The sequence below is a fragment of the Zosterops lateralis genome, assembly GCF_965231275.1.
Source record: "Zosterops lateralis genome assembly, chromosome: 4".
Lineage (NCBI taxonomy): Eukaryota > Metazoa > Chordata > Aves > Passeriformes > Zosteropidae > Zosterops > Zosterops lateralis.
In genome coordinates, this window is record NC_139765.1 from 25,525,818 (window position 1) to 25,538,821 (window position 13,004).

Here is a 13,004-nt window from a genome sequence, read left to right on the forward strand (position 1 = left end):
GGAACCTCTGGATAGAGTGTCTATTCTCTGAAAAGTCTATAAAAGACTGGAAGATGATATGTAGTCCTAAAGCTGAGATTATGATTCTGGCTTACAGCTAGCTGAAAATAGGAAAAGAGCAAAATAAATTCAGATACAACACAGAATACTCACTTTGCTTCTCGACCAGCTAAAATCATTTGAAATACACCCACACAAGCACCTCTCTTGCCTTCCCAGTATTCAGGATTATTGTTCAGTCTCTCCAGAACATCAAAGGCTTTGGCTGAATAGTAGAACTGACGCATCTGCACAGAAAGTGAAACATTATTCCTGACCACATTTCAGAAAGGGATTAAAAACACCGAGCTCAGTTTTCTGGAATCAGCAGTAAGTTGTAGAACCAATATGCATTTTCCTGTTTTTCTGCAGGCAGCAGAAAGTGACACAGAACAAGGATGTTGCAGTTGGGGAAACAAGTGGTATTATAACATCTTTTTCTGAGGTGGCCTTATCTACTGTTGTACCAACTATACCTAAATCCTTGACAGATAATCAACCTCCAACTAGTCAATACATTTGAAAATGAAACCACATGTCCTCATGTAGACATGGTCACATATTTGTTTATCTTCTGGGTTTAACTTAATTTTTTTTCTTTGATGTTACAATACAGTACAAAAAAAGATTTAGTGACTCTATAATCCAAAATTTTCCTTAGCATAGGAAAATCCAGTATGTACCCTATCTTTTGTGCCTTAGGTTCTCTATTTGTAATTGGGAACCAGGAGCAAGTTGCTTGGCAACAGTCCATGCAAAAGGACTGACCAGATTAACTGTGGTTTTTGAAGTCAGCATAGCATATCTCATGTGGGCTGTATGAGTGTTCTCCACTTGGGCAAGCCTGAAGGGCAATGTTGTTTGTGACTAGCATCTTCACATTAGAGATCACAGAAGCCAGATTGAGCCCAACCTCCCATCCTTTGGTAGCTGGAAGCCTGCAGAGAAAAAAGTGCAGGCTGTGGGAGCTACATTTGGAAACCTTAGTCAGAGAAGCACTGGTACTACAGTATGAGTAATAATTCTCTTTTCTTCACATAAATCTTGATTTTAACCACTGGTGACTGGCAAACACTTAAATATATGGGAATAAAGATAGTGAGTATGAACACTATCAGATGTGTCAGCTAAAAAAAATTAGAATCCTGATCTATCCAAATTAGTATCTGATCTAGTTCCATTAAGTAGGTACAGGTTTACTGCTTTCCTTCTATCTGACATAAATCTAGGAACTGCTTCACCCCAAGTCATGTACTGTTCCCCATACAGACAAGATGGGCTATTGCATAAAAAGCATCAAGAAATTAGCATGAAATCCTGCATGCCAACTTCCTCACTTAACAATTTCAATTCAGCACAGCAGTGAGGCATCCAGCTACATCAACTCTCAGGACACTGTTGACCTTGTTCCATCCAACTCATTCTGTTTTCTGTTGAGCAAAGCTTAATGCAACTGCCTTTTTAAGTTACATCTCTGGTGCTGCCTGTAGACCTCCAATATAATGTAATATTTCAGAAACAACTGAAAAATGCCACATAAAATTTAGTCCAAGAGCATTTGGTCCAAGAGGTACAATGGCTGCTAGTGTAGAAAGACTAATTATAATACTAAAGTAACAATTCTGGAGCAGTCATTTATGGTCATATGTAGACCCATAATTAGGCTGAAAAATTTAGTTCTAAAATGCAGCTTTTAAGAGCTCTAGATAAATCCAAAATGTGGAGCTACTTCTCCTCTTCAGGACAAGAAGGTTTTGAAAAGAATTTAGACAAAGCAATCAACTGATTTAAGTGAGACTTTAAATGATCTAGAAAGAGATTTTACATGAGGTCTAATTGTCAGTCTGTGTGGACTCGATAGTTTCTGAGCTTGAGAAGAACTAGCTCTTTTCAAGGGAAACTTTTCAACAGTTTTTCTTTTTCCCAAAACACTCTTGTGTAAACAATGTTCCTTTCCCATAACAACAGATGTTGTTTGCTATTTCTGTTACTTAGCCAATGGGAGAGGTGTCAATCCTATGGACCAATAATGTGCCTTTTAGTGCAGCATGTTATAAAAGGGCTGAACAAATTGTAAACAAAGCCTTCTGATTTCTACTGCCTTCTGACTGGAGTCAAGCATCTTTATTTCGTGCCCTACTGCAACAAATCTGCTTTCACGGAAAAAAATCTGCATCTAGCGAAAACACCAGAGGCATAGCCAACTAGACTTGTAGGGTGAGATGGTAACTGAGTGCTTGAAAGATGTACAAGGGATAATTCTTTCAGTTTTAGAATATTGCTTTTGAGATCACAAGGAGTCTCTCCCATTACAAGCTTTAAGGAAAACACAATACTCTCCCTCTCCTGAACCCACCACCCCCCCTCCAAAAAACAAACAAACAAACAAACAAAACAAAACAACCCCCCCCCAAAAAAACCCCAAAACAAACCCCCCCCCAAAAAAACCCCCACAAAAACACAAAAACCCAAACCAAAAACCAAACAAAAAACCCCACCAAAAACAAACAAACAAAAAACCACACCCAAAACCAAAACAACAACAAAAAACCAACCAAAAAACCAAAAACAAACAAAACAAAACCAAACAAAAAAAACCCATGAGGCGCCTTGCTGAATCTATGCTAGGTTTTTTTCCTTTAAAGTTTTTTATCATTTCTACCCATAATGAATCCCAAGTAGGAGAAGCAACTGTTATTATTGATAGCTCAAGCGTGCAGTTATTTACCAACATTTTAATAAATGGTTCTCTACCAAGAAGACCTGGAGGTTAAAATACTGACTAATCTTTGCCAACTCATTCACATTATTAGACATCCTGCCATTATAAAAGAAAGTTCACTATTGATGACAATGATAAAAAGTATTTCACTAAAGAGAAAACTCACTTTGTAACAATCATTTGCAATAAGCTGCAATAGATTAAAGGAGTCCCCTGAGGTTTCCATCTTCAGATACAGCTTCCAGGCTAGCTGTGGTTTCTTATTCATAATATCTGAAATAAAAAGAAAAAGCTGGAATTGTGAAAAGAATATGCTACGTACAATATTCAGTTGCAGGTGGAACAGATATTCCTGTATTTCTTTGTTTAATGTAAATGCATGCCTCAGCCATGAGCATGAGGCTGGGAAGGCAAACTTGTTCTTATCTTCTGCCTTATTAGTGGTAACAGCTAATTCAGCAGAGAACACCAATGTCAAAAAGAGTAATTTTAGTATTTACATCTTAATTTATATTTCACAGATAAGCAATAAGAACAACTCTCATGATTTCAGATGTGATTAAGGAACAGAATGAAAAGCATCAGAGAAGTTTTTTATGCAAGACAATGAACTATGGTAATCCATTTATACGGTAAGATTTAGGATTGTGTGTTCTTACACACACACAAAAATTATTTGGCACCAAACTGAGGTCTTTAATACTTGGTGCTCATGTCAGTCTAAACATTCAATTCCCATGATTCATAACAAATCAGAAGGCAGAAGTTGAAGCTCCTCCAAGCATAACAAAATTTGTCATTACTAGAACAAATGTTTCTAAATTCCTGAGACCCTCTGCTGGTTGTAAATTTGTGAATTTTTTTGTGAAAACTATAATTTTTCATTGGTCTTTAACTTTAACTGGGATACACAGTTAGAAAAAAATGAAACTGAATCTTCCATCTTGATGAATAAAAATTCTGCTAGGGTGTTTAAACACAAAAGTTCTATCTCATGGTGATAAGAAGCCATTCTCTTGAATCTATGGTTGGTATTCATAATTACAGGCTCATTCAAACACTGGAAGAAAAGAAAATGAAATTAATTTTTTCTTTCTTTTTCAAGCCTTAACAGCTGCTCTGAGAGTACCTGGATATTCACATACGAATCACTCTTGTGCTTTTTCAAAAAACGGACTGTTTAGCTTGTTATATCTGTGTCCACTATGTCTATACTTATATTGCAGGTAGAATGGGTGGTAACTAACAATAAACATGTAACACCAAATCACAGAATTTATAGACTCTTCTCATTTAGGAGGCAGCAAGACATCAAATTGGATTTCTCTCTCATCAGCTCCAAATACCATATACAATGGTAAACAGCCAGTTCTCAATTTTCAGTACCAATCTACCTAGAACAACACAGTTCTGTGCTAATCTAACGTTTTTGACTTTCTCTTCAAGAAGAATTTGGTACAGATAGTACTATAACACTAAACAAAAAATTGCATTCTGTCATGCAAAAGGATGCATCTCTGGTACTTTTTACCCCTTGGAAATATTTCAGAGGAATTGTTGAATTGTTTGTTTAATTTGTTTAATTGTTTAATTTAATTGTTTACTACTCAATCCCTAACTGTACTCTGACATTAATATATTATAATGTGATCTGTTAGCAATTTACATACTTGACACAACAACATAACTATATCCATCATTCCCATAAAAATTTAAAAAAAAATCATATATAAAACACTCAAATACAATCAGGTACTGCAGTTTAATTAAAAAGGAAATAAATTGGCACGTCCTAAAACAGAGTCATAGATAGGCATCCCTGTGTGTGATGTGTCTGTCTGGAAAGATGATGTTAGGAGATGTTTACTATATCTGCCATATGGCATAACATCGCAAAGCATACATATTTACATTCCAGGTATAACTGCTGAAAATGACTTGATAAGAAAACATTTTTGTATTGAGGCACAGTAAGGAAAACAAATTAGCCTAGGGAGTCTCAGAGTCGAGTCCTTAGAAAAGCCCACTTCTATACTATTTTGTACGTGGCACTGCAGCTGTCTCTGTACTGAGGTGAACACTGCAGTGTTTTAAAAACTGGTTCAGAAAAAGTAAGTAAGATTTGCTATAGAATATTAAACAGAGTAGAAGTTTCCTGGATTCAAAGCAATCCAAAGAAAGAACTCTTCTAAGAATTTTTGGAAGAAAAACACATGCTGGAGATGATAAAGGATATCCCTCAGGCACAGGAGTTTGGACAACATGCAGAGTAACATGGTAGGAAGAAAAACACCGTGTATGCTTGCCTGATTCCTCTCTTCCCTAGACATCTGACATTGGCTAACATTAAAGGCAGACAGACCCTTGAGCCTGAGCCAGTATGAATGCTTCTATTTTGTGTTTTTTTTTTCTGAACATTTTAGAGTTGTAACTCAGTCTTTTAAGACAGAAAGTCTTCACTCAAGCAATTGAGTAGACAATTAAGAAAAAGGGTCACTGATCAGGACAAAGCTGCACTGACAGTGGTGTAACATCATTGCACTGAAGCAGTAATTTCTTATAAAAGCCAGATGTATGAAAGGTGTAATAACCACCCACACTATAACTAGTGCAATCAGCTTTTCACTTTCATAATCCTGAATCCACCTACAACATTAAATTCAATTAGGAAAGTGGATTGCCAAGAGTGACGCAATAGAGGAGGATCTGTATTCTGCAATGTTGAGAGTAAAGTGACTCACAGCAGCGAGCCAGCCAGCTGAGGTAAACAAAATCACTTTTTATCTTCTCACTCTGGATCAAAAGGAACACCTGCAGGAAGAAGGAAAATAAAAGATTATATACGCATGTACTTTTATACAAACAGAAGGCAAACCTTTCTCATTTCAACACACAGATAAGGTTTAAGTCACACAAACAACTGCTCATGAGAAGAGTTTGGGTATGCAATTGCAGTGTAGGGGGCATCCCTCTGTGTGGAGTAGGTGGAGGATTCACACTGTGCCCTGTTTGTCAAGGGACTTGTGCAGCTTCAGAACACCAAGCTGTGCAGAGAGTGTGGCCTGCCCTGAACAAGCTCCAGTGGGCAGCCATGCGACACAAACAGCACAAAGGAACGCTGGGCCTGTGGGAAAAGATATTTGTAATGTGTTTGTTTAGAAAGCAAGGCAAGCAATTATATTAACAACTTCTTGAAATACTAGAAGTTTCATATATAGATGAGACTTTCCTTCCATACATGTCAGAGATCATTCCAGGTCTGCAATAAGCCATTTTTAGCCATTTCAGTTTCAGCAAGGTTCTCAGGCAAAGCATTCATCTTTTGTGCCTTACTGTACAAATACAGGTTTGTTACAGTCTACATAAAAAGCGATACGGGGGGGATGTTATACATTTTAAAATGTACTCTGGCTTTGCTCAAAGAAAAAAAAGCTATTTACGCCTCTCTCAAGTATATTTTTAACTATACTGGATGCTACTAGCAAAAATCAAAATACCTTTATAAAAATAGATGTATGCACTGAACAGTTAGTTATGCAAATTACTGACATTTGTATTGCTTAAACATTGCTGATCCCATAATTTAGGGGGGGAGGAGAAGGAATAATAGGGAAGAAATAAAAATAAAGCAGCATTATCACTGTAAGTAGCACTTTATCATGTGTTTCATTTTATTATGTCTAGGGAGGTATGCTTTTAAATAACTTAGTAAGTGCTATATGTAGATGCTTTACAAGTTTATGAGACACTGGGGAAAACTGATCTTTATATGGAACTGTCATCACGACCCAAAATCTGACATGAGGCTAGATGAATCAATGTAATTTTATAATTCTGGTATTTAAATGCATCACCTACATAACACAAGTTTCTATAGAAAAGCTTCTAAAAACATAAGAGGAAAAATGTAGATTAACAGGAGTTTACAACTTTCTGTTTCTTTGTTGCCTAGTTGCTGCTAAAACTTATAACATTATCATTTTTATGCAGCTCCAGGAATCAGCGTAGCCTGGCAGCATAGTTTCGAAAGATTTTCATGAGGCTAAGTGAATTGAAAGCTTGTTGAATTAAAATATATATCCATTTTCCTTACAGTCTTGGATATTTTTCTTAAAGAGAGATGCAATTTTGGGTCACAGAAATTAAGGGTGAGGGTGCTGGATAGGAGGGTAGGGACTAGGGGGAGAGACAAGTTGTAAAGCCAAGGGGGCTCTGTTATTGACAAAACTGGATAGCTAAAAAGTTAGAAAGACTGGAAAAACAAAGCAAAACATAAACCCCAAACCATCCAAACCTATATGATTCACTTTGAGCTATGTGGTGTGGCATTTTTTTGTGGCTTGTCTTCTTTTCTGGTCTTGTGGAAAATGTTGCTTCCACCTTCATAATAGCTATTTGCTTTTGCATGTTTTAGTTGTAATTAAGTTTCTGCTGCACACAGACATAAAAAAGTACAGGGTGCAGAAGTTAATCTCTTCCAGCTGCATCTGAATACTGCAGAATAAGATAGTGAGCACTTCCTCTTTTCCTCCCACATATCCCAGAGGAAGATTTTTTTTTTTTAACACAAATTTCTAGGGACACCTAGAAGCTCTTAACTATTCAGTGTCTTTGACTTAGCATGACTACTCAGTCTGAACAAAAAGAGTGCCTGGGATCCCAGACAAAGCATAGAAAATCTGATTAAGAGGCCATTCACGGATCAATTAGAGGTAGCTGCAAGCACTCTTGTGATGCACCACAAGCAGCAGTGACTCCCTGTATACCTCACATTATAAGATTAGCAAGATAATCTTTTCTGAATAGTGCTCACTGAGAGTTTCAGTTCCTCTAAGAAGGGGAAGAAGATGTTCCACAGAACCTGCTTCTTTTCAATCAACATGAAGATCTGGGTGAAGAAAAGGAAGGAAAGAGGGGAATATGGGGGATATGTCTCCATTGCTGTTTTCCAAAGAAATAAATACATACCTCTTCAGCTTCACTAAAATTGCCCACTGCAGCTTTGGCTTGAGCATAGTTGAAGTTAAAAGTGTCACTGTTATAGAAGTAACTCTGAAAAATATGGACAAACTTTAAATAAATACAGCCAAAAAAACTCTTCCCATGATAAAACATTAAAAAATATATCCCTTCCCTGCCCCAATCTGAGTCAGACCATATAAAGAAGACAATGGGAAGGAAAAAGAAAATCCAACATTAGGAACATATGGTATTTATAAACAGTGGGCAGAAAAATTATGGACTAGCTTTTCCATCCTACATTTGTGACTACAAACACTGCTGAAACATTTCACAATATTAACTGTGAGAGATCTGGAAAATGCTCCAAGCTCAAAATTGCAGTGGCAGCTTTTGTGGGTATAATTTTCACTTGGAGCATGTGAAGACATGCTGTGCTGCCATGGTCTCTTTCACTTCCCAAGCACTTATTTCACCACTAGGATGGGTAAATAGGCAGTTGACTTCCTTGAGTCTTAAAGGCAATGAACAGTTTGTTTATCCAAGACTTGTCAAGGTTTATCAAGAGATCCTGTGCATCTGGTTATGTGATGGATGCTAATGTGACAAAATGGATCTCATAATGGAGGTGGAGCTACAGCACTGGGCTGTAGCAGGCAGCACACCAGGTAATATGAGTTCTTTAGGCAAAGCCTTGCTTACAGGTACCCTTCTCTCTAGTTGAAGTGCAACATTGATTTTTTCTCTCCCATAGCACTAGATATCACACATCTGGTTTAGGACACATCAGATTGAACTAGCTGTATCTTTTCTCAAAAGCTACATGGGTCAAAGCAGGAAATGTAACTCAAGGTACAGGTTAGGCTGATATTTGGGGTTGACCTGATCACAGTCAGACTGAAGTATAACTCAGATGACCAAAAGTCAGCTGTGTTCTACATTCAGCACTGTCCCACACTGCTGGACCAGTAGAGCTGGCAGAGGTAAGACAGAACACAATACTAGATGCAAGCATAAATAGGATTGAGGATCCCTGCCCAGCAGCAGTGCAGTGCTTATGAGAGAGCATGGGAAAATAAATGGTTTATCCAATACAGTTACTGCATGAAAGCCTCCCTGTATGCATAATAGCAACATGCATAATAGGGAAGAGGAAATGTTTTTCCTTATACAACATTTATAAAAGAAATTGAACTAGTGTAGGAAGACCAAACTTCTGGTTTTTTCCCCTTTTTAGAGTGAGGAGGAGGTAAAAAGCATAGTTGGGACTGTACAAAAGGTAAATGAAGCAAGGCACAAATCCCTTTCCCAGTAGTTTCTTCTTTCATAATGTAGGGACACTGAGGAACCTCATCCTTTCACTGTCACAGGCAGTCTACAAAGGTACTGAGTCAGTCCACCCCCATATATCAAGGTAGTGCCTTGAAAGGAAAGGTGAGGGACTGCCACTATTTGCCAAACATCCAGGTTTCACCCAAATAGTCTATGGTAGCATGCACAAGCCAGCAAATACAGCAAGCTGTGTGACAGCATGAGGATGAACCACCTGAGGGGAACCTTAAGCTCAGTTTGTGAAAACATTTCACTGCCCTTACAGTGAACTAAACAGTTTCACCATATGAGTATTACGACACTTTACTGCATTCTTTCTCAATAGCAGTTTCATGTGAATCATCACAAGTTCCATGTTGAGCAAAGCTGGTGAGCCAGATGCTAGTTAGCCAGATGCTAGTTTTTCTACGTGAATGCTTTCTTCTGTTCAAGTAGACCCCATTGTATCTTTTAATTAAAATGGAGAAGAACCTTTGTCAACAACCAAACTCAAAAAAGGTGTCCTTCTGTCCTGGCCATATAAATGTTAGAGACCAGACCTACTGCAAAACCAGAAGAAATGAACAAGTGCTGCTAATAATATAACACGTTCACAGCAGCTAGTTTCTTTCTTTGTTTTTTTTTTTTATTTCCAAACCACATTTTTTGTACTGAACTTTACTCTTCCGTGGTCTTTTTAGAGGTCTTCAATGTTTTCATAAAACCAACTGTCCTCTGAGTGATATCCATTTCAGTGAGATGCTCAGATACCCAGCTTAAAAATGAAGAATTTCCAATGTGACCACAACTCAGCAGAGCCTGAATCAGGTTGTTTTTTACTCAGTTAATCCCTGACAGTCTTATAAAATCCCCCTTGGGGCAGCTGGCAACACATTTATAGTAAGGTGTCCTCTGAGACTTTCTTATGGTTTCTAATGCAGTTTTAATTGATCACGGATGAAAATGCTGTTTCTTGAGAGAATACCAAGCAAATAATCTTCATAGAGGGCAGCTGCATTTTACAAGCTGCAGAGATTCTAATAAAGTTTATTCCTGTGAATGAAACAAAAAGTTAAATCCATGTACACTCTGCCTGTAACATGGTACAGAAAGAACTATATTTGCATCCCTGTGACCTATAGAGAAGAGAAATGACTTAAGTAAATTTAAGCATGGCTAGTTTCAGCTGAAAAATTATAAGAATGATCAATTACTTCAAAAGGAACAAGCAAGAAAAGTTGTAGTAGGCAGTAAATTTTTGTCCCATATACCTTGGAGGTGGGTTGTAATCACATTTAACTTTGACCTTTTGGATTACAACTAGCTGTTTAAGAACCTTTTCAAGGAAATGAAAAGAACTAAGCAGATCTGTGGCCTAATTAATTGCACTATAAATGTAAGAAATACACAGAATGAATTCTCTGGAAATTACCATCTATACCCACTGGCAATAAACTGAGACTAGATGACCAGTTCTAACTAGAAATCTAATTTAAAATGGCTCAAGTAAGGCAAAGCAATTCTTACTGTTCCTTTTCTTCAATTACACACTTACTCCAGTTTGGAGTGGTGGTGGTGTATCTCTTCATTCCACTACCCCGGAGGTATTCCAGTAACTAAAGGTACTGGGATTTCTTCAAAGGTCTCCTTCCAGACAAAGTTTAAAAACACTACACCTTCACCATTTTTCACTCAGCAGCTGCTTTTGGGCCCCATTAAAACCACGTTTTTCTTTAGATCTCATACTCCCTATAAGATTGTAGTTATGCTCATCTTGTATATCTCCCAATTCTTTTAAGAATTTACTTCAAGATTCTTGTTCTTCTTCCTATCAAACACAGAGTTGTTTCAACTCTACTTTCAAACCACTGGAACAAGACTGCAATCATTTATTCCATAATCACACTCCAGCCTCCCTGTTTCCTCACATCTGACTTTAACTGTGTATCTGTAAGTTATACCCATTCTATCCACTGATCTGATAATGCTGTATGATGTTGACTTCAAGCTTCGCTTATGTTGAAAAATGCAACATTGCCTGCAGGGTACTCAGATAACTTCCTCAAAAATAACATTCCTAACTTACTGCTTTGGTAATACTGCCCTATTTTAGTCCTTCAGTGACTGCTTTCCCTGTAAAATGTAAATGCTGTTTCAGAGTCCTTCGTGTCCTATCTTCCTTACACACTCTCATTTACTAAAATGTTGTCCCAATTATTAACCAGTGACAATAATGTCCATCACTTACTTGATAAGTCTTAAAAAAAAATTTGGGGTTTTTTCCTCCATGCTGCCCACCCTGTACATATACATGGGTTTTTTTCATAGTCTTTCTTTAATTATATTTCTTATCTTCTGTGGTGCCACCAGAAAGCCTGATAATAGTTATATTACAAGTGTGATGAGTCCATGATGCCCACCATGCTACACGGTCCTATTTTCTATATTGCTTCTTTACATTTTAATCCATTTACTGTACTGGCAACTGATGTCTCACTATCAATCCTGTGTTTTGATTTTAATTTTAATGGTTTGTTTCTGTATCTTTTTATGTTTCCATTGTGTCTCACATAGTACAGTCTAATAGTAGTGATTCCATACATTACGGTACTACCAATACTAAATAATAGTACTAACCTTGATTGAGTTGAGGTAAATTAGGACATTAGGAAATTGTCTAAGAAGAAAGAAGCAGGAGGACATGCACTGTCTCCCGGGAATGGTATCTAAAATTCAAAAGAAACACAAATTTGTAGAATTTAAAAACACATGGTAATGGAAATCACTGCCAAGAATTGCTGCCATCTATGAAAGCAGCTGGTTTCTAAAAATAGCGTAGCTTTCCTTTTCAGGCAAAGGACCATACTTGAGGTTAGGAAAAAACCATTAGTTCATCTTGTCAACTCTCTCTACAGCATCCAATAACTTTTGCAGGACAATGTTCACAGCAAACTCTACAGAGACAAATAACGATTTTACCTAACAAGCCTTTTCCGTGACACAATTTGCATAATATATGTTTGCCATGAATTATTCTTACTCTTGGTAATTGACACTTTATACAAAACCTGAGTTTGCCATTCTAACACCATTAGCCTTCTTTAAAATTATGCTTTCCGGATATCCTGGACAAAGAAACTCTACATATTTTTAGTTTGAGTAAGAGAGAAAACTTGATATATTGAAAATATTGTTATAAAAAAGAATTAAAACAGGAACAGGTAGAATATTCAGTGATATCAGACAGTATGGAAATAATTGTCCATGTATTTGGGATTACCACATTGCTCGCAAGAGGTAAAGCCATAAAAAAGTTAGACCTATCAGTTCAAATGAGCATCACAAAACTTTGCTGCTATCTATGTAATTGTAAACTTTGTTGCAACTATATTATGCTGTCACCTACTCTAACATTGCAAGCTCTGTTACTGAAAACTATCTCAAAATTTAAAGATTCTGAAGTAAGCTTACTAGGACTAATTTTTGTTAGACCCAGCTATCAGGCATGGATGAACCCAGGTAGCAGCTGGGAAGGCCAAAATGGAAGTGATATCAAATCTCTACTATTCCACTACATCAAGCAATCATTAGAGAGGATGATGCTCTGTTCAGTTTGGAAAAGTGACAAAAGATAAGATCTTAAGGATACCAATATCCCTGAGGTAATCTGCTCCTGACTGTTGGTTATCATCAATCCATCCACATCAAAAAAATAAAATAACTTTTCCATATAAAGAAATTTAATGTAACAAAAGACCAATATTTTGACTCCATACCACCACACAAAATTGAGCATTCCACTGGAAAACTGTATATTCTCCCTTAAATATGGTTGGTAGTAATTATTCTCAGAAAGCACTATAGAAGATGTCAAAATACGTTTCAAAGGAAAGTAAAATATTCTCATTTTTTATCTTTTAGCACTAGGAGATACTGAGCTTGGATGTCCTGTCATTTCCATATAGAGACAATC

The 13,004-nt window shown here is 37.0% G+C and overlaps 1 protein-coding gene across 6 annotated transcripts in view; it reads right to left on the reverse strand.

The window, feature by feature from the left end:
• IFT56 (intraflagellar transport 56) overlaps positions 1-13,004 on the reverse strand; it is a 56,785-nt gene that overhangs the window by 10,857 nt on the left and 32,924 nt on the right. For all 6 annotated transcript variants that reach the window (XM_083860215.1, XM_083860217.1, XM_083860216.1 and 3 more), the window contains 5 exons: positions 11,669-11,757; positions 7,730-7,813; positions 5,503-5,572; positions 2,928-3,034; positions 154-287 (listed from right to left, as the gene is read on the reverse strand). In XM_083860215.1, coding sequence (XP_083716341.1) covers positions 154-287; positions 2,928-3,034; positions 5,503-5,572; positions 7,730-7,813; positions 11,669-11,757 — 484 coding nt within the window. The remainder of the gene's footprint in view (positions 1-153; positions 288-2,927; positions 3,035-5,502; positions 5,573-7,729; positions 7,814-11,668; positions 11,758-13,004) is intronic.